Source organism: Staurois parvus, unplaced genomic scaffold (genome assembly GCF_062004578.1).
Source record: "Staurois parvus isolate SC_StPar_1 unplaced genomic scaffold, SC_StPar_1.0 ptg001262l, whole genome shotgun sequence".
Classification (NCBI taxonomy): domain Eukaryota; kingdom Metazoa; phylum Chordata; class Amphibia; order Anura; family Ranidae; genus Staurois; species Staurois parvus.
The window spans coordinates 233494-259476 of record NW_028319058.1 but is presented as its reverse complement, the minus strand read 5'-3'; the positions used below and the strand labels follow the sequence as shown (position 1 = coordinate 259476).

The window sequence follows — 25983 nt, the reverse complement described above, 5'->3', positions numbered from 1 at the left end:
TAGTCTGCGGGAGATCCACCGAGGGAGGAAATAGGTGGTAATAGTCTGCGGGAGATCCTCCGAGGGAAGGGAAATAGATGGTAATAGTCTGCGGGAGATCCTCCGAGGGAGGAAATAGGTGGTAATAGTCTGCGGGAGATCCTCCGAGGGAAGGGAAATAGGTGGTAATAGTCTGCGGGAGACCCTCCGAGGGAAGGGAAATAGGTGGTAATAGTCTGCGGGAGATCCTCCGAGGGAGGAAATAGATGGTAATAGTCTGCGGGAGATCCTCCGAGGGAGGAAATAGATGGTAATAGTCTGCGGGAGATCCTCCGAGGGAGGAAATAGGTGGTAATAGTCTGCGGGAGATCCTCCGAGGGAGGAAATAGGTGGTAATAGTCTGCGGGAGATCCTCCGAGGGAAGGGAAATAGATGGTAATAGTCTGCGGGAGATCCTCCGAGGGAGGAAATAGATGGTAATAGTCTGCGGGAGATCCTCCGAGGGAGGAAATAGATGGTAATAGTCTGCGGGAGATCCTCCGAGGGAGGAAATAGATGGTAATAGTCTGCGGGAGATCCTCCGAGGGAGGAAATAGATGGTAATAGTCTGCGGGAGATCCACCGAGGGAGGAAATAGGTGTTAATAGTCTGCGGGAGATCCTCCGAGGGAGGAAATAGGTGGTAATAGTCTGCGGGAGATCCTCCGAGGGAGGAAATAGATGGTAATAGTCTGCGGGAGATCCTCCGAGGGAGGAAATAGATGGTAATAGTCTGCGGGAGATCCTCCGAGGGAAGGGAAATAGATGGTAATAGTCTGCGGGAGATCCTCTGATGGAGGAAATAGGTGGTAATAGTCTGCGGGAGATCCTCCGAGGGAAGGGAAATAGATGGTAATAGTCTGCGGGAGATCCTCCGAGGGAAGGAAAATAGATGGGAGTAGTCTGCGGGAGATCCTCCGAGGTAGGAAATAGATGGTAATAGTCTGCGGGAGATCCTCCGAGGGAAGGGAAATAGATGGTAATAGTCTGCGGGAGATCCTCCGAGGGAGGAAATAGGTGGTAATAGTCTGCGGGAGATCCTCCGAGGGAGGAAATAGGTGGTAATAGTCTGCGGGAGATCCTCCGAGGGAGGAAATAGGTGGTAATAGTCTGCAGGAGATCCTCCGAGGGAAGGGAAATAGGTGGTAATAGTCTGCGGGAGATCCTCCGAGGGAAGGGAAATAGATGGGAATAGTCTGCGGGAGATCCTCCGAGGGAGGAAATAGATGGTAATAGTCTGCGGGAGATCCTCCGAGGGAGGAAATAGGTGGTAATAGTCTGCGGGAGATCCTCCGAGGGAAGGGAAATAGATGGTAATAGTCTGCGGGAGATCCTCCGAGGGAGGAAATAGGTGGTAATAGTCTGCGGGAGATCCTCCGAGGGAGGAAATAGGTGGTAATAGTCTGCGGGAGATCCTCCGAGGGAGGAAATAGGTGGTAATAGTCTGCGGGAGATCCTCCGAGGGAAGGGAAATAGGTGGTAATAGTCTGCGGGAGATCCTCCGAGGGAAGGGAAATAGATGGTAATAGTCTGCGGGAGATCCTCCGAGGGAAGGGAAATAGGGGTAATAGTCTGCAGGAGATCCTCCGAGGGAGGAAATAGGTGGTAATAGTCTGCGGGAGATCCTCCGAGGGAAGGGAAATAGATGGTAATAGTCTGCGGGAGATCCTCCGAGGGAGGAAATAGATGGTAATAGTCTGCGGGAGATCCTCCGAGGGAAGGGAAATAGGTGGTAATAGTCTGCGGGAGATCCTCCGAGGGAGGAAATAGATGGTAATAGTCTGCGGGAGATCCTCCGAGGGAAGGGAAATAGGTGGTAATAGTCTGCGGGAGATCCTCCGAGGGAGGAAATAGGTGGTAATAGTCTGCGGGAGATCCTCCGAGGGAAGGGAAATAGATGGTAATAGTCTGCGGGAGATCCTCCGAGGGAAGGGAAATAGATGGTAATAGTCTGCGGGAGATCCTCCGAGGGAGGAAATAGATGGTAATAGTCTGCGGGAGATCCTCCGAGGGAGGAAATAGATGGTAATAGTCTGCGGGAGATCCTCCGAGGGAAGGGAAATAGGTGGTAATAGTCTGCAGGAGATCCTCCGAGGGAAGGGAAATAGATGGTAATAGTCTGTGGGAGATCCACCGAGGGAGGAAATAGATGGTAATAGTCTGCGGGAGATCCTCCGAGGGAGGAAATAGATGGTAATAGTCTGCGGGAGATCCTCCGAGGGAGGAAATAGGTGGTAATAGTCTGCAGGAGATCCTCTGAGGGAGGAAATAGGTGGTAATAGTCTGCGGGAGATCCTCCGAGGGAAGGGAAATAGGTGGTAATAGTCTGCGGGAGATCCTCCGAGGGAGGAAATAGGTGGGAATAGTCTGCGGGAGATCCTCCGAGGGAGGAAATAGATGGTAATAGTCTGCGGGAGATCCACCGAGGGAGGAAATAGGTGGTAATAGTCTGCAGGAGATCCTCTGAGGGAGGAAATAGGTGGTAATAGTCTGCGGGAGATCCTCCGAGGGAGGAAATAGGTGGTAATAGTCTGCAGGAGATCCTCCGAGGGAAGGGAAATAGGTGGTAATAGTCTGCAGGAGATCCTCCGAGGGAGGAAATAGGTGGTAATAGTCTGCGGGAGATCCTCCGAGGGAGGAAATAGATGGTAATAGTCTGCGGGAGATCCTCCGAGGGAGGAAATAGGTGGTAATAGTCTGCGGGAGATCCTCCGAGGGAGGAAATAGATGGTAATAGTCTGCGGGAGATCCTCCGAGGGAAGGGAAATAGATGGTAATAGTCTGCGGGAGATCCTCCGAGGGAGGAAATAGATGGTAATAGTCTGCGGGAGATCCTCCGAGGGAGGAAATAGGTGGTAATAGTCTGCGGGAGATCCTCCGAGGGAAGGGAAATAGATGGGAATAGTCTGCGGGAGATCCTCCGAGGGAGGAAATAGATGGTAATAGTCTGCGGGAGATCCTCCGAGGGAGGAAATAGATGGGAATAGTCTGCGGGAGATCCTCCGAGGGAAGGGAAATAGATGGGAATAGTCTGCGGGAGATCCTCCGAGGGAGGAAATAGATGGTAATAGTCTGCGGGAGATCCTCCGAGGGAAGGGAAATAGATGGTAATAGTCTGCGGGAGATCCTCCGAGGGAGGAAATAGGTGGTAATAGTCTGCGGGAGATCCTCCGAGGGAGGAAATAGGTGGTAATAGTCTGCGGGAGATCCTCCGAGGGAAGGGAAATAGGTGGTAATAGTCTGCAGGAGATCCTCCGAGGGAAGGGAAATAGATGGGAATAGTCTGCGGGAGATCCTCCGAGGGAGGAAATAGATGGTAATAGTCTGCGGGAGATCCACCGAGGGAGGAAATAGGTGGTAATAGTCTGCGGGAGATCCTCCGAGGGAAGGGAAATAGATGGTAATAGTCTGCGGGAGATCCTCCGAGGGAAGGGAAATAGATGGTAATAGTCTGCGGGAGATCCTCCGAGGGAGGAAATAGATGGTAATAGTCTGCGGGAGATCCTCCGAGGGAGGAAATAAATGGTAATAGTCTGCGGGAGATCCTCCGAGGGAGGAAATAGATGGTAATAGTCTGCGGGAGATCCTCCGAGGGAAGGGAAATAGATGGTAATAGTCTGCGGGAGATCCTCCGAGGGAGGAAATAGGTGGTAATAGTCTGCGGGAGATCCTCCGAGGGAGGAAATAGGTGGTAATAGTCTGCGGGAGATCCTCCGAGGGAGGAAATAGGTGGTAATAGTCTGCGGGAGATCCTCCGAGGGAGGAAATAGGTGGTAATAGTCTGCAGGAGATCCTCCGAGGGAAGGGAAATAAGTGGTAATAGTCTGCAGGAGATCCTCCGAGGGAAGGGAAATAGATGGGAATAGTCTGCGGGAGATCCTCCGAGGGAGGAAATAGATGGTAATAGTCTGCGGGAGATCCTCCGAGGGAAGGGAAATAGATGGTAATAGTCTGCGGGAGATCCTCCGAGGGAGGAAATAGGTGGTAATAGTCTGCGGAGATCCTCCGAGGGAAGGGAAATAGATGGTAATAGTCTGCGGGAGATCCTCCGAGGGAGGAAATAGGTGGTAATATTCTGCGGGAGATCCTCCGAGGGAAGGGAAATAGATGGTAATAGTCTGCGGGAGATCCTCCGAGGGAGGAAATAGATGGTAATAGTCTGCGGGAGATCCTCCGAGGGAAGGGAAATAGATGGTAATAGTCTGCGGGAGATCCTCCGAGGGAAGGGAAATAGATGGTAATAGTCTGCGGGAGATCCTCCGAGGGAAGGGAAATAGATGGTAATAGTCTGCAGTACTATCAGTGTCCAGAGACAACCTCCCTCCCCTCCCCTCCCCCGGCTGGCTGTGTGCTGGATAATCCTTTCCTATCTCAGCCTCCAGATGAATATTTCTGGGTGGAGAAATAAGAGAGGAAGAGGAGGAGCCGAGACTGCAGGAGAGAGAGAGAGAGAGACAGCCTGGGGCGGTGAGTACAGGAGAGAGAGAGAGAGAGACAGCCCGGGGTGGTGAGTACAGGAGAGAGAGAGACAGCCTGGGGCGGTGAGTACAGGAGAGAGAGAGACAGCCTGGGGCGGTGAGTACAGGAGAGAGAGAGACAGCCTGGGGTGGTGAGTACAGGAGAGAGAGAGACAGCCTGGGGCGGTGAGTACAGGAGAGAGAGACAGCCTGGGGGGGGGGCGAGTACAGGAGAGAGAGAGAGAGACAGCCCGGGGCGGTGAGTGCAGGAGGGAGAGACAGCCCGGGGCGGTGAGTACAGGAGAGAGAGAGAGACAGCCCGGGGCGGTGAGTACAGGAGAGAGAGAGAGACAGCCCGGGGCGGTGAGTACAGGAGAGAGAGAGAGACAGCCCGTGGCGGTGAGTACAGGAGAGAGAGAGAGAGAGACAGCCCGGGGCGGTGAGTACAGGAGAGAGACAGCCCGGGGCGGTGAGTACAGGAGAGAGACAGCCCGGGGCGGTGAGTACAGGAGAGAGACAGCCCGGGGCGGTGAGTACAGGAGAGAGAGAGAGAGAGAGAGACAGCCCGGGGCGGTGAGTAAAGGAGAGAGAGAGAGAGACTGCCCGGGGCGGTGAGTACAGGATAGAGAGACAGCCCGGGCGGTGAGTACAGGAGAGAGAGAGACAGCCCGGGGCGGTGAGTACAGGAGAGAGAGAGACAGCCCGGGGCGGTGAGTACAGGAGAGAGAGAGAGACAGCCCGGGGCGGTGAGTACAGGAGAGAGAGAGACAGCCCGGGGCGGTGAGTACAAGAGAGAGAGAGAGAGAGACAGCCTGGGGCGGTGAGTACAGGAGAGAGAGACAGCCTGGGGCGGTGAGTACAGGAGAGAGAGACAGCCTGGGGCGGTGAGTACAGGAGAGAGAGACAGCCTGGGGCGGTGAGTACAGGAGAGAGAGACAGCCTGGGGCGGTGAGTACAGGAGAGAGAGACAGCCTGGGGCGGTGAGTACAGGAGAGAGAGACAGCCTGGGGGCGGTGAGTACAGGAGAGAGAGACAGCCTGGGGGCGGTGAGTACAGGAGAGAGAGACAGCCTGGGGGCGGTGAGTACAGGAGAGAGAGACAGCCCGGGGCGGTGAGTACAGGAGAGAGAGACAGCCCGGGGCGGTGAGTACAGGAGAGAGAGAGAGAGACAGCCCGGGGCGGTGAGTACAAGAGAGAGAGAGAGACAGCCCGGGGCGGTGAGTACAAGAGAGAGAGAGAGACAGCCCGGGGCGGTGAGTACAAGAGAGAGAGAGAGACAGCCCGGGGCGGTGAGTACAAGAGAGAGAGAGAGACAGCCCGGGGCGGTGAGTACAAGAGAGAGAGAGAGACAGCCCGGGGCGGTGAGTACAAGAGAGAGAGAGAGACAGCCCGGGGCGGTGAGTACAGGAGAGAGAGAGAGACAGCCCGGGGCGGTGAGTACAGGAGAGAGAGAGAGACAGCCCGGGGCGGTGAGTACAGGAGAGAGAGAGACAGCCCGGGGAGGTGAGTACAGGAGAGAGAGAGACAGCCCGGGGCGGTGAGTACAGGAGAGAGAGAGAGAGAGACAGCCCGGGGCGGTGAGTACAGGAGAGAGAGAGAGAGAGACAGCCCGGGGCGGTGAGTACAGGAGAGAGAGAGAGACAGCCCGGGGCGGTGAGTACAGGAGAGAGAGAGAGAGAGAGAGACAGCCCGGGGCGGTGAGTACAGGAGAGAGAGAGACAGCCCGGGGCGGTGAGTACAGGAGAGAGAGAGACAGCCCGGGGCGGTGAGTACAGGAGAGAGAGAGAGAGCCTGGGGCGGTGAGTACGAGAGAGAGAGAGCCTGGGGCGGTGAGTACAGGAGAGAGAGAGACGGCCCGGGGCGGTGAGTACAGGAGAGAGAGACACTACTCTGTGGAGAGAGACTACTGTGTGTGTGTGTGACTACTCTGTGTGTGAGAGAGAGAGAGACTACTCTGTGTGTGTGTGTGAGAGAGACTACTCTGTGGAGAGAGAGAGAGAGAGAGACTACTCTGTGTGTGTGTGTGAGAGAGACTACTCTGTGGAGAGAGAGAGAGACTACTGTGTGTGTGTGAGAGAGAGAGAGAGACTACTCTGTGTGTGTGTGAGAAAGAGAGAGACTACTCTGTGGAGAGAGAGAGAGACTACTCTGTGGAGAGAGAGAGAGACTACTGTGTGTGTGTGTGAGAGAGACTACTGTGTGTGTGTGTGTGTGTGTGTGTGTGTGTGAGAGAGAGAGAGAGACTACTCTGTGGAGAGAGAGAGACTACTCTGTGGAGAGAGAGAGACTACTCTGTGTGTGTGTGTGAGAGAGAGAGACTACTCTGTGTGGGAGACTACTCTGTGGAGAGAGAGAGACTACTCTGCGTGTGTGAGACTACTCTGCATGTGTGTGAGAGAGAGAGACTCTGTGTGTGAGAGAGAGAGAGAAACTACTCTGTGTGTGAGAGACACTACTCTGTGTGTGAGAGAGACTACTCTGTGTGTGAGAGAGCGAGACTACTCTGTCTGTGTGTGAGAGAGAGAGAGAGACTACTGTGTGTGTGTGTGTGTGAGAGAGAGAATACTATGTGAGAGAGAGACTACTCTGTGTGTGTGTGTGAGAGAGAGAGACTACTCTGTGAGAGAGAGACTACTGTGTGTGTGTGTGTGTGTGTGTGTGTGTGTGTGTGTGTGTGTGTGTGAGTGAGAGAGAGAGAGACTACTCTGTGAGAGAGAGACTACTGTGTGTGTGTGTGTGTGTGAGAGAGAGAGAGAGAGAGAGACTACTCTGTGTGTGTGTGTGTGTGTGTGTGAGAGAGAGAGAGAGAGAGACTACTCTGTGAGAGAGAGACTACTGTGTGTGTGTGTGTGTGTGAGAGAGAGAGAGACTACTCTGTGAGAGAGAGACTACTCTGTGTGTGTGTGTGTGTGTGTGTGTGTGTGTGTGTGTGTGTGTGTGTGAGAGAGAGAGAGAGAGAGAGACTACTCTGTGAGAGAGAGACTACTCTGTGTGTGTGTGTGTGTGAGAGAGAGAGAGACTACTCTGTGAGAGAGAGACTACTCTGTGTGTGTGTGTGTGTGTGTGTGTGTGAGAGAGAGAGAATACTCTGTGAGAGAGAGACTACTCTGTGTGTGTGTGTGTGTGTGTGTGTGTGTGTGTGTGTGTGTGTGAGAGAGAGAGAATACTCTGTGAGAGAGAGACTACTCTGTGTGTGTGAGAGAGAGACACTACTCTGTGTGTGAGAGAGAGAGACACTACTCTGTGAGAGAGAGAGAGACACTACTCTGTGTGTGAGAGAGCGAGACTACTCTGTCTGTGTGTGTGTGTGTGTGAGAGAGAGAGAGAGAGAGACTTCTCTGTGGAGAGAGACTACTGTGTGTGTGGGAGAGAGACTACTCTGTCTGTGTGTGTGTGTGTGAGAGAGAGAGAGAGACTACTCTGTGGAGAGAGACTACTGTGTGTGTGGGAGAGAGACTACTCTCTGTGTGTGTGTGTGTGTGTGTGAGAGAGAGAGAGAGAGACTACTCTGTGTGTGTGTGTGTGTGTGTGAGAGAGAGAGACACTACTCTGTGAGAGAGAGACTACTGTGTGGGGTGTGTGTGGTCGATGTGTGTGGTGCGTGTGATGTGTGGGGTGCGTGTGGTGTGTGTGGTCGATGTGTGGGGTGCGTGTGGTGTGTGTGGTGCGCGTGCGGGGTGCGTGTGGTGTGTGTGTGATGCGTGTGGTGTGTGTGGTCGATGTGTGATGTGTGTGGTGCGTGCGGGGTGCGTGTGATGTGTGGTGTGTGTGGTCGATGTGTGTGGTGCGTGTGGGGTGCGTGTGATGTGTGGTGTGTGTGGTGCGCGGTCGGCGTGCGGGGTGCGTGTGATGTGTGGGGTGCGTGTGGTGCGTGTGATGTGTGGGGTGCGTGTGGTGTGTGTGGTCGATGTGTGGTGCGTGCGGGGTGCGTGTGATGTGTGGGGTGCGTGTGGTGCGCGGTCGGCGTGCAGGGTGCGTGTGGTGCGCGGTCGGCGTGCAGGGTGCGTGTGGTGCGCGGTCGGCGTGCAGGGTGCGTGTGGTGCGCGGTCGGCGTGCAGGGTGCGTGTGGTGCGCGGTCGGCGTGCAGGGTGCGTGTGGTGCGCGGTCGGCGTGCAGGGTGCGTGTGGTGCGCGGTCGGGGTGCGTGTGGTGCGCGGTCGGCGTGCAGGGTGCGTGTGGTGCGCGGTCGGCGTGCAGGGTGCGTGTGGTGCGCGGTCGGCTGTGCCGTCTCACTCTGGTTCTTTGTTCAGGAATCTCTGGGAATCGTCGACTTCCTTCCTCTCCTCTGGGATCGTCCAGGACCGGTGCGGTGGGGGAGGAGCAGCACTGAGCTCCCGGAGGGCGATGCGGGGGAGATGCAGTGACATCGGATGGAAGACTGACTGAACCTACGACAGATGCATTCAAGATGGCTGCCAAGGACTACGACCATCTGTTCAAACTACTTCTGATTGGGGACTCTGGTAAGTGCAGCGGGTATATTCCGGGGGGGGGGCCTTTATCCAAGCTAGGGACCCTTGTGTAGGCCCCGCCCTCCTGGACCCCTCCTTTGGGGGTCACTAATTCTTGGCGGGTCCGGACTGTGTGAGGTCATGTTTGCTGTCCCTGACCTCCTGGAGATGTGACTGTGCTCCATATTCCGGGACCCCCTGACAGGCGCACTACACTTGGATCTCACAATGCTGTGCACGAAGAGTGATGCTGTTGTGGCCCCCCCCATGTACGGACCCCCCCTCCCGTGTGCGGACCCCCCCCTCCCATGTGCGGACCCCCGTCCCTCCGCGGAGGCAGATGGTGACAGTGAGGTCACTTTGGGTCATGGGCTGGCTGCAGAGTGGGGACTTCCTCTCTGGTCACATGACTCCTTTCCACCTTCTCTCTGGAATTTCCTGTCAGGCGGCTGAGCAGCCCAGAGCTCCGCCTCCAATCAGATTTAAAGGGAAACTCCAACTTTGTGGAAGGTTTACCATGAATATGCCCCCCCATTCCCCGCTGTGTACATGGGGTCCCTGCACTGATTGAAGGAAGCTGATGGGGGGGGGGGGGGGGGAATGAAAGAGTTCTGTTATGTGTGGAATTTGTTTTATCCAATCAGAATACTCCGTCCTGAGATCTGGATGATGATTGGTTCTTTCTTCCTCCCTGTCAGGTGTGGGGAAGAGCAGCCTGCTGCTGAGGTTCTCCGACAATTCCTTCTCCGGTGAGAGCAACACCCCCATTATTCCTTCTTCCCTCCCCTCCTGGTCTCCCCTTCCCCTCTGCCTGGGTCCCCTCCCGGTGTCTCACTCTCCCCCTCTGCCCGGGTCCCCTCCCGGTGTCTCACTCTCCCCCTCTGCCCGGGTCCCCTCCCGGTGTCTCACTGTCCCCTCCCGGTGTCTCACTGTCCCCTCCCGGTGTCTCACTGTCCCCTCCCGGTGTCTCACTGTCCCCTCCCGGTGTCTCACTGTCCCCTCCCGGTGTCTCACTGTCCCCTCCCGGTGTCTCACTGTCCCCTCCCGGTGTCTCACTGTCCCCCTCTGCCCGGGTCCCCTCCCGGTGTCTCACTGTCCCCCTCTGCCCGGGTCCCCTCCCGGTGTCTCACTCTCCCCCTCTGCCCGGGTCCCCTCCCGCTGTCTCACTCTCCCCCTCTGCCCGGGTCCCCTCCCGGTGTCTCACTCTCCCCCTCTGCCCGGGTCCCCTCCCGGTGTCTCACTCTCCCCCTCTGCCCGGGTCCCCTCCCGGTGTCTCACTCTCCCCCTCTGCCCGGGTCCCCTCCCGGTGTCTCACTCTCCCCCTCTGCCCGGGTCCCCTCCCGGTGTCTCACTCTCCCCCTCTGCCCGGGTCCCCTCCCGGTGTCTCACTCTCCCCCTCTGCCCGGGTCCCCTCCCGGTGTCTCACTCTCCCCCTCTGCCCGGGTCCCCTCCCGGTGTCTCACTCTCCCCCTCTGCCCGGGTCCCCTCCCGGTGTCTCACTCTCCCCCTCTGCCCGGGTCCCCTCCCGGTGTCTCACTCTCCCCCTCTGCCCGGGTCCCCTCCCGGTGTCTCACTCTCCCCCTCTGCCCGGGTCCCCTCCCGGTGTGTCTCTCTCTCTCTCTCCCTCTGCTTGGGACCTCTCCCGGGGTGTCTCACTCTCCCCCTCTGCCCGGGTCCCCTCCGGGTGTCTCACTCTCCCCCTCTGCCCGGGTCCCCTCCCGGGGTCTCACTCTCCCCCTCTGCCCGGGTCCCCTCCCGGTGTCTCACTCTCCCCCTCTGCCCGGGTCCCCTCCCGGGGTCTCACTCTCCCCCTCTGCCCGGGTCCCCTCCCGGTGTGTCTCACTCTCTCCCTCTGCCTGGGTCCCCTCCCGGTGTCTCTCTCCCCCCCTCTGCCCGGGTCCCCTCCGGGTGTCTCACTCTCCCCCTCTGCCCGGGTCCCCTCCGGGTGTCTCACTCTCCCCCTCTGCCCGGGTCCCCTCCCGGTGTCTCTCTCCCCCCCTCTGCCCGGGTCCCCTCCGGGTGTCTCACTCTCCCCCTCTGCCCGGGTCCCCTCCGGGTGTCTCACTCTCCCCCTCTGCCCGGGTCCCCTCCCGGGGTCTCACTCTCCCCCTCTGCCCGGGTCCCCTCCCGGTGTCTCACTCTCCCCCTCTGCCCGGGTCCCCTCCCGGGGTCTCACTCTCCCCCTCTGCCCGGGTCCCCTCCCGGTGTGTCTCACTCTCTCCCTCTGTCCGGGTCCCCTCCAGTTGTCTCTCCCCCTCTGCCCGGGTCCCCTCCTGGTCCCCCCCTCTGGACGTTCCTTGTATGTATGACTCATCCCCTCCCTCTGCCTGGGGCCCCTCCCGGTGTGTCTCCCTCCCTCTGCCTGGGGCCCCTCCCGGTGTGTCTCCCTCCCTCTGCCTGGGGCCCCTCCCGGTGTGTCTCCCTCCCTCTGCCTGGGGCCCCTCCCGGTGTGTCTCCCTCCCTCTGGACGTTCCTTGTATGTATGACTCATCCCCTCCCTCCCTCTGCCCGGGGCCCCTCCCAGTGTGTCTCCCTCCCTCTGCCCGGGGCCCCTCCCGGTCCCCCCCTCTGGACGTTCCTTGTATGTATGACTCATCCCCTCCCTCTGCCCGGGGCCCCTCCCGTTGTGTCTCCCTCCCTCTGCCCGGGGCCCCTCCCGTTGTGTCTCCCTCCCTCTGCCCGGGGCCCCTCCCGTTGTGTCTCCCTCCCTCTGCCCGGGGCCCCTCCCGGTGTGTCTCCCTCCCTCTGCCCGGGGCCCCTCCCGGTGTGTCTCCCTCCCTCTGGACGTTCCTTGTATGTATGACTCATCCCCTCCCTCCCTCTGCCCGGGGCCCCTCCCGGTCCCCCCCTCTGGACGTTCCTTGTATGTATGACTCCTCCCCTCCCGTCTCTGCCCCCTTGTTGTTGCCCTCAGGCAGTTACATCACTACGATCGGGGTGGACTTCAAGATCCGGACTCTGGTGCTGGACGGGGAGCGGGTGAAGCTGCAGATCTGGGACACGGCGGGTCAGGAGAGGTTCCGGACTATCACTTCAACGTAAGTCATGTGGGGGAGGGGAGGACATGTGGTGGACGGGACTGTGGGGGTGTGGGGTGTTGCAGGGTTTCCATGGTTATCTGGGTCTGACATGGGGAATTGTATATTGGGGTGCAGGCTGGAGAATTGGGGGGACTCTTGGTGAGGTCACTCCATTGATTGGTGATGTTTTCCTCCCCAGGTATTACAGAAACACTCATGGAGTCATTGTGGTCTATGATGTCGCCAACCCAGAATCCTTCGTCAACGTCAAAAGATGGCTGCATGAAATCACCCAGAACTGCGACTCCGTGTGCACCGTCCTCGGTGAGGATCTGTGTGGGGGCTCTGCGGGGTTACATCTGTGGGTTATGGTGGGACCATATTATAGGGGTGTATGTAGGATGGTTTGGGGGCTCTCTGGTCAGACTGGACCCTTCTGGTAGGCCTGTCTTCCTACTTTACAGGTATAACTGGGCGGCTATTTTCACACCAGGGTGGCTCTCCATCCAGATCTGACCACTTCCCTGTGCTTGGAGGTTCCAATAGGTGGCTCTCCATCCAGATCTGACCACCTCCCAGTGTATTGAGGTTCTCCAAAGTGTCTCTCCATCCAGGGATGAGATTCAGAGGTGTCCACCCATCCAGATCTGACCATTTCTCCATGTATAGATGTTCTCAGAGATGTTTCTTCATCCAGATCTGACCACTTTCCTGTTTTTTGAGATTTAGAGGTGTCTACTCATCTAGATCTGACCATTTCTCCATGTATAGATGTTCTCAGAGATGTTTCTTCATCCAGATCTGAACACTTCCTTGTGTTCTGAGGTTCTAGGTCTCTCCATCCAGATCTGACCACTTTTCCAAGTATTGAGGTTCTCGGTTTATCTCTCCAGATCTGTCCACGTCCACACATAATGAGGTTCTCAGAGGTGTCTCTTCATCCACATCTGACCACTTCCCCGTGTTTTGAGATTCAGAGGTGTCTACCCATCCAGATCTGACCATTTCTCCATGTATTGATGTTTTCAGAGATTTCTCTTCATCCAAATATGACCATTTCTCTGTGTATTGATGTTCTCTGAGATGTCTCTCATCCAGATTTGATCATTTCCCTGTGCTCTGAGGTTCCAGTAGGTAGTTCTCTATCCAGATCTGACCACCTCCAGGTGTATTGAGGTTCTCCAAAGTGTCTCTTCATCCAGGGATGAGATTCAGAGGTGTCCACCCATCCAGATATGACTATTTCTCTGTGTATTGATGTTCTCAGAGATGTTTATTCATCCAGATCTGACCGCTTCCTTGTGTTCTGAGGTTCTAGGAGGTGTCTCTCCATCCAGATCTGACCACTTCCCCGTGTTTTGAGATTTAGAGGTGTCTACTCATCCAGATCTGACCATTTCTCCATGTATAGATGTTCTCGGAGATGTCTCTTCATTCAGATCTGACCACTTCCTTGTGTTCTGAGGTTCTAGGAGGTGTCTCTCCATCCAGATCTGACCACTTTTCCAAGTATTGAGGTTCTCAGTTTATCTCTCCAGATCTGTCCACTTCCACTGGTAATGCGGTTCTCAGAGGTGTCTCTCCATCCAGATCTGACTATCTCTCTATATATTTAGTTCTCAATTTGTTTCTGTAGATCTGTCCTCTGTTGCACATATTGTGTAGCTCCCAACTGTTCCTCGTTTTGAGGGACTGTCCCTGATTTGAAACAAAGTCCCTCTGTCCTCCTCATTTGCCCCTCACTTTGGTCGGATCTAGATAGTTGTATATAAAATACACTTTTTAACCTTTCATCCGATTTCTAAATTGCTGCATTTGTAAATGTCAGAAGCCAATATTAATGGAAAAAAAAGCACTTGTGGGTTCAACTAATCATGTCTTCCGTATAATTCTCCTTTAAGGGGGCGTGTCAGGGGGTGTGTCCTATGCCTACATACTTTTGCTAATGGGTGTCCCTCGTTCCCATCTCAAAAAGCTGGGGAAGTATGATATTGAAGTTCTCAAAGGTAGCTCTCCATCCAGATCTGACCCCCCCCCCCCCCCATTGTATTGAGGTTCTCAGAGGTGGCTCTCCATCCAGATCTGACCACCCTCCAGTATATTGAAGTTCTCAGAGGTGTCTCGACATCCAGATCAGACCATCCCCCAGTTTATTGAGGTTCTCAGAGGTGTCTCGACATCCAGATCAGACCATCCCCCAGTTTATTGAGGTTCTCAGAGGTGGCTTCTCAGCCAGACCTGACCATTTCTTCATGTACTGAGGTTCTCAATTTGTCTCTCCGAATCTGTCCATGTCCGCACGTAATGAGGTTCTCAGAGGTCTCTGACCATTTCTCCATGTATTGATGTTCTCAGAGATGTCTCTCCATCCAGATACGACCTCTTTTCCATGTATCACGGTTCTTAATTTGTCTCACCAGATCTGTGCACTTCCACACGTAATGAGGTTCTCAGAGGTGTCTCTCCATCCAGTTCTGACGATCTATCCATGTATTGGGGTCTCAATTTGTTTCTCCAGATCTGTCCACTTTTGCACGTATTGAAGTTCTCAAAGGTAGCTCTCCACCTAGATCTGACTACCCCACCCAGTGTATTGAGGTTTTCAGAGGTGGCTCTCCAGCCAGACCTGACCATTTCTCCATGTACTGAGGTTCTCAATTTGTCTCTCCATATCTGTCCGCGTCCACACGTATTGATGTATTCAGAGGTCTCTTTCCATCCTGATGTGACCACTTGCCTGTGTTCTGATGTTCTAGGTGGTGGCTCTCCATCCAGATCTGACCATCTCTCTATGTATTGAGGTTCTCCATTTGTTTCTCCAGATCTGTCCACATTCGCACATATTGAAGTTCTTAGCGGTGTCTATCCATCCAGATTTGACCGTTTCTCCAGGTATTGAGGTTGTCAGAGGTGCCCCTCATCCAGATGTGACCACCAACCCCCTCATCCAGATGTGACCACCAACCCCCTCATCCAGATGTGACCACCAACCCCCTCATCCAGATGTGACCACCAACCCCCTCATCCAGATGTGACCACCAACCCCCTCATCCAGATGTGACCACCAACCCCCTCATCCAGATGTGACCACCGCCCTTCCAGGCAGGGCCGGTGCTAGACTATTTTGTGCTCTAGGCAAGACCAGCTAATTGCACCCCCCCCTTCCCCAAACTTCCCCTCCTAACACACATCCTCTTTCCTCTCAAATTTTCCACCCTAGCACAAATCCTTTTCCAAATCCCCCCTCCTAGCATAATCCCCCCAATCTTGCCTCTTAGCACAAATCCACCTAAGCCCCCCCTTCTAGCACGTCCCCTTCCAATTCCCCCCCCTCCCAGCACCAATCCTAATCCTTCAATCCCCCCACCTAGGATGAATTCCCACAAATCCCTCCTCTAGCTAAAACCCCTTCAAATTACTCCTCCCAGCATAAAATCCTCCCCCCAAACCTACTCCTGGTACAAACTCCCCCCCCCACCCACACCCAACCTGTAAGCCCCCACACCCAAACATACAGGCAGGAAACCAGGTAGAGGCGCAGGCTGTGCTCTCGCATCAGTTGAGCGATCGTCCATATAGCAGGTATTGCTCTTGGGTGGGGCTGTACACAGTTTGATTACTCCGCCCCCTCTCTCCTCCAATAACTGCTCACCTCTCAGCAGCAGGGAGCCGGGGAATGACTCAGACGCTGAACATGGCGATGTACGAGCGATCCTGTGTCATCTGCTATATGGAGGATTGCTCCACTGATAGGAGAGGAGAGCACAGCCTGCACCTCCCAGCTCTCTCCTGTCATTTCTCCTCTGCAGGCTCCACTGCTCCAGGCTGCTCTGTGCGAGGATGGGGGAGGGCACTCGGCGGCCAGGCACAGCGTCCATGGAAAGACTAGCCTGGGGGGGGCCACAACTTAAATCTTAACCCCCCCTAGATCCGGCTATGGCAGAGAGTAGGGAAACCAATGGCCCTGGCTGTGCCCCTAGGCGGCAGTGCTCCCTAGGCGGTTGCCTAGTGGCAGCTCCGGCCCTGCTTCCAGGTGTATTGAGGTTCAAAGGTGTCTCTTCATCCAAATCTAACCGCTTCCCTGTGTTCTGTGGTTCTAGGAGGTGGCTCTTCATTCAGATCTAACTACTTCCTTGTGTATTGAGGTTCAAAGGTGGCTCTTCATTCAGAACTGACTACTTCCCTGTGTTCTGTGGTTCTAGGAGGTGGCTCTTCATTCAGATCTAACTACTTCCTTGTGTATTGAGGTTCAAAGGTGGCTCTTCATTCAGAACTGACCATTTCTCCATGTATTGGGTTCTCAAGTTGTTTCTCCAGATCCATCCACTTTCGCATATTTTGAAGTTTTCAGTAGTGTGTCTCTATCCAGATCTGACCACCCCAAGTGTAGTGAGGTTCTCAGAGGTGGCTCTCCATCCTGCTCTGACCACCCCAATTGTAGTGAGGTTCTCAGAGGTGGCTCTCCATCCTGCTCTGACCACCCCAATTGTAGTGAGGTTCTCAGAGGTGGCTCTCCATCCTGCTCTGACCACCCCCCCCCCCCAGTGTACTGAGGTTCTCAGAGGTCATTCTCCATCCAGATCTGACCACCCCCCCCCAGTGTATTGAGGTTCTCAGGTGGCTCTCCATCCAGATCTGACCACCCCCCCTTTGTATTGAGGCTCTCGGAGGTGGCTCTCCATCCAGATCTGCCCCCCACCCCCACCCCGTGTATTGAGGTTCTCAGAGGTGGCTCTCCATCCTGCTCTGACCACCCCAATTGTAGTGAGGTTCTCAGAGGTGGCTCTCCATCCTGCTCTGACCACCCCCCCCCCCCCAGTGTACTGAGGTTCTCAGAGGTCATTCTCCATCCAGATCTGACCACCCCCCCCCCAGTGTATTGAGGTTCTCAGGTGGCTCTCCATCCAGATCTGACCACCCCCCCCCTTTGTATTGAGGTTCTCAGAGGTGGCTCTCCCTCCAGATCTGACCACTCCCCCCACCCCCCTCCCCCAGTGTATTGATGTATTGAGGTTCTCAGAGGTGGTTCTCCATCCAGATCTGACCACCCCCTATTGTATTGAGGTTCTCAGAGGTGGCTCTCCATCCAGATCTGACCCCCCCCCCGTGTATTGAGGTTCTTAGAGGTGGCTCTCCATCCAGATCTGACCACATTCTCCCCCCCCAGTGTATTGATGTATTGAGGTTCTCAGAGGTGGTTCTCCATCCAGATCTGACCGCCCCCTCCCCCATGTATTGAGGTTCTCAAAGTTGGCTCTCCATCCTGCTCCGAACACTTCCCCCCCCAGTGTATTGAGGCTCTCAGAGGTGGCTCTCCATCCAGATCTGACCACATTCCCCCCCCCCCCAGTGTATTTGATGTATTGAGGTCCTCAGAGGTGGTTCTCCATCCAGATCTGACCACCCCCCCCCGCCCATGTATTGAGGTTCTCAGAGGTGGCTCTCCATCCTGCTTTGAACACCCCCCCCCCCCCTCAGTGTATTGAGGTTCTCAGAAGTGGTGGTTCTCCATCCAGATCTAAACACCAGCCCCCCCCCCCCCCCCCGTATTTTGGGGTTCTCAGAGGTGGTTCTCCATCCAGATCTGACCACCCCCCCCCCCCCCCCCCCCCCCAGTGTATTGAGGTTCTCAGAAGTGGTGGTTCTCCATCCAGATCTGAACACCAACCCCCCTCCCCCCGTATTTTGGGGTTCTCAGAGGTGGCTCTCCATCCTCATCTGACTACTTTCTCGTGTATTAAGGTGAAAGGCATAAACCTCGTTCCACACCTTGTTGAAGCCAAACTGCCACCATTTTTCTTTACCATGGAGCCCCCCCCCCCCCCCCATTCCTCGTTGTTTAACCCAACCATTCACTGTTCCGTATCACTGTAACAATGTGTCTGCATGCCGAGGTCACTGATCTGTGGGATGTGAGCACTGGGGCCGGCACTCCCATATGACCTCTTCTGTCTCCCACAGTGGGTAATAAAGACGATGACCCGTCTCGGAAACGCGTGGAAACGGCGGACGCCAAGAGGTTCAGCGAGCAGATGGGAGTGCGGCTATATGAAACCAGCGCCAAGGAGAACCGCAACGTAGAAGAGGTGAGGGTAGAGCGCTACCTCCTGCGTTCCATGGGTCTGAATCTCCTTCTGGAGTCCTCAGCTAATTAATGGTGGAGACGGAGGTCTCCCTTACATGGAGCAGTTCCAGGATCTGTGATGAATGTAGACACTGCTCAAAACAAAATGAGTCCATGAACCTCCTGGGATATGGATCTGGTCAGGGAAGTCGCAGAGGGGGGTGTTCATCAGTTTCAGCTGCTTTGGTGGTCATGAAATTAACAGGTGCACTAGATGGGCAACAATCAGACGACCCCCAAAACAGGAATGGTTTTACAGGTGGAGGACACTGACATTTTTTTCCCCCCTCATCTTTTTTGACTGTTTTTTACTCTTTTTGCATTTGGCCGGGGTCAGTGTCACTACTGGTAGTATGAGGCCATACCTGGACCCTACAGAGGTCGCACAGGCAGTCCAACTCCTCCAGGATGGCACATCAATACGTACCATTGCCAGAAGGTTTGCTGTGTCTCCCAGCACAGTCTCAAGAGCATGGAGGAGATTCCAGGAGACGAGCACGATGGAGGAGATTCCAGGAGACGAGCACGATGGAGGAGATTCCAGGAGACGAGCACGATGGAGGAGGTTCCAGGAGACGAGCACGATGGAGGAGGTTCCAGGAGACGAGCACGATGGAGGAGGTTCCAGGAGACGAGCACGATGGAGGAGGTTCCAGGAGACGAGCACGATGGAGGAGGTTCCAGGAGACGAGCACGATGGAGGAGGTTCCAGGAGACGAGCACGATGGAGGAGGTTCCAGGAGACGAGCACGATGGAGGAGGTTCCAGGAGACGAGCACGATGGAGGAGGTTCCAGGAGACGAGCACGATGGAGGAGGTTCCAGGAGACGAGCACGATGGAGGAGGTTCCAGGAGACGAGCACGATGGAGGAGGTTCCAGGAGACGAGCACGATGGAGGAGGTTCCAGGAGACGAGCACGATGGAGGAGGTTCCAGGAGACGAGCGCACGATGGGGGAGGTTCCAGGAGGCAGGCAGTTCCTCTAGGAGGGCTGGACAGGGCCATAGAAGGTCCTTAACCCATCAGCAGGACCGGTATCTGCTCCTTTGTACAAGGAGGAACAGGATGAGCCCTGCCAGAGCCCTACAAAATGACCTCCAGCAGGCCACTGGTGTGAATGTCTCTGACCAAACAATCAAAAACAGACTTCATGAGGGTGGTCTGAGGGCCCGACGTCCTCTAGTGGGCCCTGTGCTCACTGCCCGGCACCATAGAGCTGGATTGGCATTTGCCATTGAACCCCAGAATAGGCAGGTCCACCACTGGCACCCTGTGCTTTCCACAGATGAGAGCAGGTTCCCCCTGAGCACATGTGACAGACGTGAAGGGTCAGGAGAAGCCGTGGAGAACGTTCTGCTGCCTGTAACATTGTAACATGGTTCAGCATGACCGTTGTGGTGGTGGGTCAGTGATGGTCTGGGGAGGCATCTCCATGGAGGGACACACAGACCTCTACAGGCTAGACAATGGCACCCTGGTGCGGTGGGTCCTGGGTTCCTCCTGATGCGGTGGGTCCTGGGTTCCTCCTGGTGCGGTGGGTCCTGGGTTCCTCCTGGTGCGGTGGGTCCTGGGTTCCTCCTGGTGCGGTGGGTCCTGGGTTCCTCCTGGTGCGGTGGGTCCTGGGTTCCTCCTGGTGCGGTGGGTCCTGGGTTCCTCCTGGTGCGGTGGGTCCTGGGTTCCTCCTGGTGCGGTGGGTCCTGGGTTCCTCCTGGTGCGGTGGGTCCTGGGTTCCTCCTGGTGCGGAGGGTCCCGGGTTCCTCCTGGTGCAGTGGGTCCCGGGTTCCTCCCGGTACATGACAATGCCCGGCCTCATGTGGGGGGAGTATGCAGGCAGTTCCTGGAGGATGAAGGAATTGATACCATTGAATGGCCCCCACACTCTCCTGACCTAAATCCAATAGAACCCCTCTGGGATGTCATGTTGCGGTCCATCCGACGCCTCCAGGTTGCACCTCAGACAGTCCAGGAGCTCAGTGATGTCCTGGTCCAGATCTGGGAGGAAATCCCCCAGGACACCATCCGTGGTCTCCTTAGGACCCTCCCCCGACGTTGTCAGGCATGCATACAAGCACGTGGGGGCCACACAGACTACTGAGGGCCATTCTGAGTTGCTGCAATGACATTTCACCAACATGGACTCTCCTGCTGCATCATTTCTTCACTTTGATTTTCGGGGTGTCTGTGAATTCAGTCCTCTGTAGGTCCATCATTTCCATCCAATGATGGGGCGTCCTTACGTTCCTCACCCATCCCCCGTCCATGTCAGGATAGAGATCCAGCAGGAGATTCCTCCCCATTGGGGTCTGATGGGTTCTCAGAGTCTTCCTCTCATTGGTGGAGCCGTGTATGATGTATGTGTCATGGGGGATCTGTATGATGTATGTATGATTGGGGATCTATGTATGATGCATTGTTGATGGGGGATGTGTGTATGTAAGGTGGGGGATCGATGTGTGATGCGTGTAGGGTGGGGGATCTGTGTTGATGTATGTATGATGGGGGATCTATGTATGATGCGTGTACGATGGGGTATCTGTGTGTGATGCGTGTACGGTGGGGGATCTGTGTGTGATGCGTGTACGGTGGGGGATCTGTGTGTGATGCGTGTACGGTGGGGGATCTGTGTGTGATGCGTGTACGGTGGGGGATCTGTGTGTGATGCGTGTACGGTGGGGGATCTGTGTATGTACGGTGGGGGATCTGTGTATGTACGGTGGGGGATCTGTGTATGTACGGTGGGGGATCTGTGTATGTATGATGGGGGATCTGTGTATGATGCATTGTTGATGGGGGATGTGTGTATGTAAGGTGGGGGATCGATGTGTGTACGGTGGGGGATCTGTGTTGATGCGTGTACGATGAGGGATCTGTGTTGATGCATTTACGATGGGGGATTTATGTATGATGCATGTATGATGGGGGATCTATGTATGATGGGGGATCTATGTATGATGCATGTATGATGGGGGATCTATGTGTGATGCATGTACGATGGGGGATCTATGTATGATGCATGTACGATGGGGGATCTGTGTGTATGATGCGTGTAGGATGGGGGATTTGTGTAGGATGGGGGATTTGTGTAGGATGGGGGATCTATGTATGATGCATGTATGATGGGGGATCTATGTATGATGCATGTACAACGGGGGATCTGTGTATGATGCATGTATGATGGGGGATCTATGTATGATGCATGTACAACGGGGGATCTGTATATGATGCATGTATGATGGGGGATCTGTGTATGATGCATGTACAACGGGCGATCTGTGTATGATGCATGTATGATGGGGGATCTGTGTATGATGGGGGATCTGTGTATGATGGGGGATCTGTGTATGATGGGGGATCTGTGTATGATGGGGGATCTGTGTACGATGGGGGATCTGTGTACGATGGGGGATCTGTGTATGATGCGTGTACGATGGGGGATCTGTGTATGATGCGTGTACGATGGGGGATCTGTGTATGATGCGTGTACGATGGGGGATCTGTGTATGATGCGTGTACGATGGGGGATCTGTGTACGATGGGGGATCTATGTATGATGCATGTACGATGGGGGATCTGTGTACGATGGGGGATCTATGTATGATGCATGTATGATGGGGGATCTATGTACGATGGGGGATCTATGTATGATGCATGTATGATGGGGGATCTATGTACGATGGGGGATCTATGTATGATGCATGTATGATGGGGGATCTATGTATGATGCATGTATGATGGGGGATCTGTGTATCTAATGGCTCCCCTGGGACTGTTCTACTAAGAGAATATATTGAGGGTGGAGATTCAGTGTTGGGGGGTTCTTTGGGGGCCCCCCGGATATGAAGGGCCCTATTTTGGCTCCTCTGTATAGTTTGGGGGGTGGGACTCTCCTGGCCCGTGTCTCCCAGCTCAGTCCTCTGTATTCAGAGAAGAGGGGATGGGGGACACAGGGGCCATTATGGAGTCTCGGCCCAGCGGGGGAGGAAACAGCTGATTGTTGTTCAGAGCGGAGACGGCACAATGTGTGTTTGTGTAGTCTGTGCTCCCTGTGACCGCGGGGCGTACGTACGAGGGGGGGGGAGGGGGGGGATAATGTGCTGCTTTCATGACTCTACAAATGTCTGCAGATGCCATGACTGCGATGGATCAGACAGGTCCTCTTTAGTCCCATATTCCTGTCATCGGCTCGTCTGCAGGCAGGAAGTCGGCTGTGTGAGGTGGAACCTCTTCCCTCCTGAAGGTCCTAGACCCCGGCATTGACCTTCCTTCCCGTGGGGGTGCAGCGCAGTGGGCGGGGCCTTGTCGTGTATACAGACTTCCATTTCCCCCTCCTGTCTCCCGCAGATGTTCCTGTCTGTCACCCGGCTGGTCCTGAGGATGAAGAAGGAGAGCCAAGCCAGGCTGCGGCCTAACGAGGTCGTCACCATAACCAAGACCAAGAAGAAGCCTCATGTGAAGAGATGCTGCTGAGGGCCCGGGGCCCCTCCTGGAGGGACTGGACCACTGACTGAGGAGAAGAGTTACCACTCTGGGAATAGCCATCTAGACCCAACATGTCTTCTACACGGGAGCAGTCTAGGCGTGGAGCACCACCATCTTCACCCTGTAGGGGACGTTGTCCTCAGAAGACTTCTGCCTGCGCTCTGTAGGGGGCGCTCTCTGTCTTTACTGTACCCCTACTCTCTGTACAGTGACGTAGAGCCCAGCTCACCCATTGCACTGTCCCAGAATCCCTGCGGAGGGCGCTGTACTATATAGATCTCACTTGTCAAACTCATGAATGCAAAGAGAACCTGTCACGTCTGGGCAGAAGAACCAATCTGAACGTCCGTCCATTGCCTATGGCTGGCTTATATCCCCCCCCCCTTGATTTTGTTGTTTCCAGAGACTGAAGACCACTCTGGAGCTGGGAGTCGGAGCAGGGAGCCTACCTCTCCCCATCCCCCGGGGTCTGTGAGTGGCTGCCTTAGCTCATTCTGACACCAGCTCCTGAGTGCACATAACACCACCAAGTAACCACAGCCCTGACCTTGTCTGCATTCCTCTCCTGCCGGACCCAGTTATGTACACTCTGGAGCTGGGACACAATAGGTGTTACCAGTACAGGGACCAGAAACCACTATAAGACCTCCAGAGGGGCCCCTGGGCTCTTGGCCCCAAGTATCGGACTCAGACACAGTGCATCTGATTGAGGGGGGAGGGGGGAGGGGACGGATCTTTCAGGATTTAATGCTGAATATTCAGATTCTGGTCTGTGATCACCTGACTGGCCGTCCTAATGGTGGCATATCCACCAATCACATCTCGTTCAGGTTGGGTCTGTCACGTCCTCCAATCAGAGTGAAGTATGCCCAGTGCTGGGGGTCACATGACCTGTCTGTTAACCATTCGCCTGTCCATCATTTTCTGGGTGGTTGTCACTACAGATTTGGGGGTCGGTGTCCCCGAGAAGAAAGGTTGACACCACGACATCCGGCAAGGCTCCTCCTTTATTGTCTGCACAAGCTGGACAAATACAATGCTTCCCCAGCCCTCCCCTGCACATTGCACTGACCAATCAGAAGAGCTTGCTCCTCCCCCGCGGTGCCTGTCTCTATAGATAACGTCTCCCTCAGAATGTACAGAATATAAAGCTTATTTTTGCATCTAACTGAATAACAATAAAGGACATTTTCTAGTGAACGCCGCGCCGCCTCTTCACTCCGCCATTGCCTCATTCTGGGGGTCAGCCGATCGGGGGGTCCACAGGAGCCTCATTCCGGGGGTCAGCCAATCGGGGGGGTCCACAGGAGTCTCATTCCGGGGGTCAGCCGATCGGGGGGTCCACAGGAGCTTCATTCCGGGGGTCAGCCGATCGGGGGGTCCACAGGAGCCTCATTCCGGGGGTCAGCCGATCGGGGGGTCCACAGGAGCCTCATTCCGGGGGTCAGCCGATCGGGGGGTCCACAGGAGCCTCATTCCGGGGGTCAGCCGATCGGGGGGTCCACAGGAGCCTCTTCCAGGCCCTCAGGACTCTCCAGCAGGTTCTTGTACTGACGCTTGAAAAAGCCGAGCTGGTGGGGGGAGGGGAGGAGAGACAGTTAAAGGGTTAAACGTCTGATAAACATTTACAGAAAGATTTTACATTTTGGGTCAAAATTGTGATTTGCTGAAAATAAAATGTCTCCTTTAAATTGGACATGTGCTCCGAGCTGTGACCACACCCCCAGAGTGGAGAACGTCCAATGACAGGACAGCACACAAATATTGGATCATATATATTCCATATCTCGCTGTTCTGACATTTGTATTTCAAATCTGCAGCCGTGTAGGTTCTGTACTCTGCCAGTAGTGATCTGATGTGCGTCCAGCAGGGGGCAGCGCTGCGATCTGATGTGCGTCCAGCAGGTGGCAGCGCTGCGATCTGATGTGCGTCCAGCAGGTGGCAGCGCTGCGCTCTGATGTGCGTCCAGCAGGGGGCAGCGCTGCGCTCTGATGTGAGTCCAGCAGGGGGCATCGCTGCGCTCTGATGTGAGTCCAGCAGGGGGCATCGCTGCGCTCTGATGTGAGTCCAGCAGGGGGCATCGCTGCGCTCTGATGTGAGTCCAGCAGGGGGCATCGCTGCGCTCTGATGTGAGTCCAGCAGGGGGCATCGCTGCGCTCTGATGTGAGTCCAGCAGGGGGCATCGCTGCGCTCTGATGTGAGTCCAGCAGGGGGCATCGCTGCGCTCTGATGTGAGTCCAGCAGGGGGCATCGCTGCGCTCTGATGTGAGTCCAGCAGGGGGCATCGCTGCGCTCTGATGTGAGTCCAGCAGGGGGCATCGCTGCGCTCTGATGTGAGTCCAGCAGGGGGCATCGCTGCGCTCTGATGTGAGTCCAGCAGGGGGCATCGCTGCGCTCTGATGTGAGTCCAGCAGGGGGCATCGCTGCGCTCTGATGTGAGTCCAGCAGGGGGCATCGCTGCGCTCTGATGTGAGTCCAGCAGGGGGCATCGCTGCGCTCTGATGTGAGTCCAGCAGGGGGCATCGCTGCGCTCTGATGTGAGTCCAGCAGGGGGCATCGCTGCGCTCTGATGTGAGTCCAGCAGGGGGCATCGCTGCGCTCTGATGTGAGTCCAGCAGGGGGCATCGCTGCGCTCTGATGTGAGTCCAGCAGGGGGCATCGCTGCGCTCTGATGTGAGTCCAGCAGGGGGCATCGCTGCGCTCTGATGTGAGTCCAGCAGGGGGCATCGCTGCGATCTGATGTGCGTCCAGCAGGTGGCAGCGCTGCGATCTGATGTGCGTCCAGCAGGGGGCAGCGCTGCGCTCTGATGTGCGTCCAGCAGGGGGCAGCGCTGCGCTCTGATGTGAGTCCAGCAGGGGGCAGCGTTGCGCTCTGATGTGAGTCCAGCAGGGGGCATCGCTGCGCTCTGATGTGAGTCCAGCAGGGGGCATCGCTGCGCTCTGATGTGAGTCCAGCAGGGGCATCGCTGCGCTCTGATGTGAGTCCAGCAGGGGGCATCGCTGCGCTCTGATGTGAGTCCAGCAGGGGGCATCGCTGCGCTCTGATGTGAGTCCAGCAGGGGGCATCGCTGCGCTCTGATGTGAGTCCAGCAGGTGGCAGCGCTGCGCTCTGATGTGCGTCCAGCAGGTGGCAGCGCTGCGCTCTGATGTGCGTCCAGCAGGTGGCAGCGCTGCGCTCTGATGTGCGTCCAGCAGGTGGCAGCGCTGCGCTCTGATGTGCGTCCAGCAGGTGGCAGCGCTGCGCTCTGATGTGCGTCCAGCAGGTGGCAGCGCTGCGCTCTGATGTGCGTCCAGCAGGGTGGCAGCGCTGCGCTCTGATGTGCGTCCAGCAGGGGGCAGCGCTGCGCTCTGATGTGCGTCCAGCAGGGGGCAGCGCTCCGATGTGCGTCCAGCAGGGGGCAGCGCTCCGATGTGCGTCCAGCAGGGGGCAGCGCT

The 25983-nt window shown here is 55.9% G+C and overlaps 2 protein-coding genes across 4 annotated transcripts in view; one reads left to right on the top strand and one right to left on the bottom strand.

Annotated features, from left to right (window-relative positions):
* The first annotated feature begins 4583 nt into the window (after positions 1 to 4583).
* On the top strand, positions 4584 to 23747 carry LOC149437736 (ras-related protein Rab-35-like). Of its 3 annotated transcripts, none has more exons than XM_089660675.1 (7): positions 4584 to 4626; positions 8724 to 8936; positions 9623 to 9673; positions 11839 to 11962; positions 12144 to 12268; positions 17906 to 18030; positions 22410 to 23747. In XM_089660675.1, the coding sequence occupies exons 2-7, from the start codon at positions 8882 to 8884 to the stop codon at positions 22533 to 22535; spliced, it is 606 nt and encodes a 201-aa protein (XP_089516801.1). In that variant the 5' UTR covers positions 4584 to 4626; positions 8724 to 8881; the 3' UTR covers positions 22536 to 23747. The 3 variants fall into 3 exon arrangements, with proteins under 3 accessions (XP_089516801.1, XP_089516802.1, XP_089516803.1); XM_089660676.1 differs by lacking the exon at positions 4584 to 4626 and adding an exon at positions 5429 to 5454; XM_089660677.1 differs by lacking the exon at positions 4584 to 4626 and adding an exon at positions 6314 to 6337.
* Positions 23537 to 25983, bottom strand: part of LOC149437735 (integrin alpha-M-like) — a 35427-nt gene continuing 32980 nt past the window's right edge. Inside the window, 1 exon segment of the mRNA XM_089660678.1 lies at positions 23537 to 24118. Coding sequence (XP_089516804.1) covers positions 24032 to 24118 — 87 coding nt within the window. The 3' untranslated portion in view covers positions 23537 to 24031.

Bases quoted from the DNA above. Each gene is read 5' to 3' on its own strand.
- LOC149437736 (XM_089660675.1), top strand. From the start codon at position 8,882: ATGGCTGCCAAGGACTACGACCATCTGTTCAAACTACTTCTGATTGGG. The intron at 8,937-9,622 runs GTAAGTGCAGCG...CCTCCCTGTCAG, and splicing joins ACTTCTGATTGGGGACTCTG to GTGTGGGGAAGAGCAGCCTG. The intron at 11,963-12,143 runs GTAAGTCATGTG...TTTCCTCCCCAG, and splicing joins TTCCGGACTATCACTTCAAC to GTATTACAGAAACACTCATG.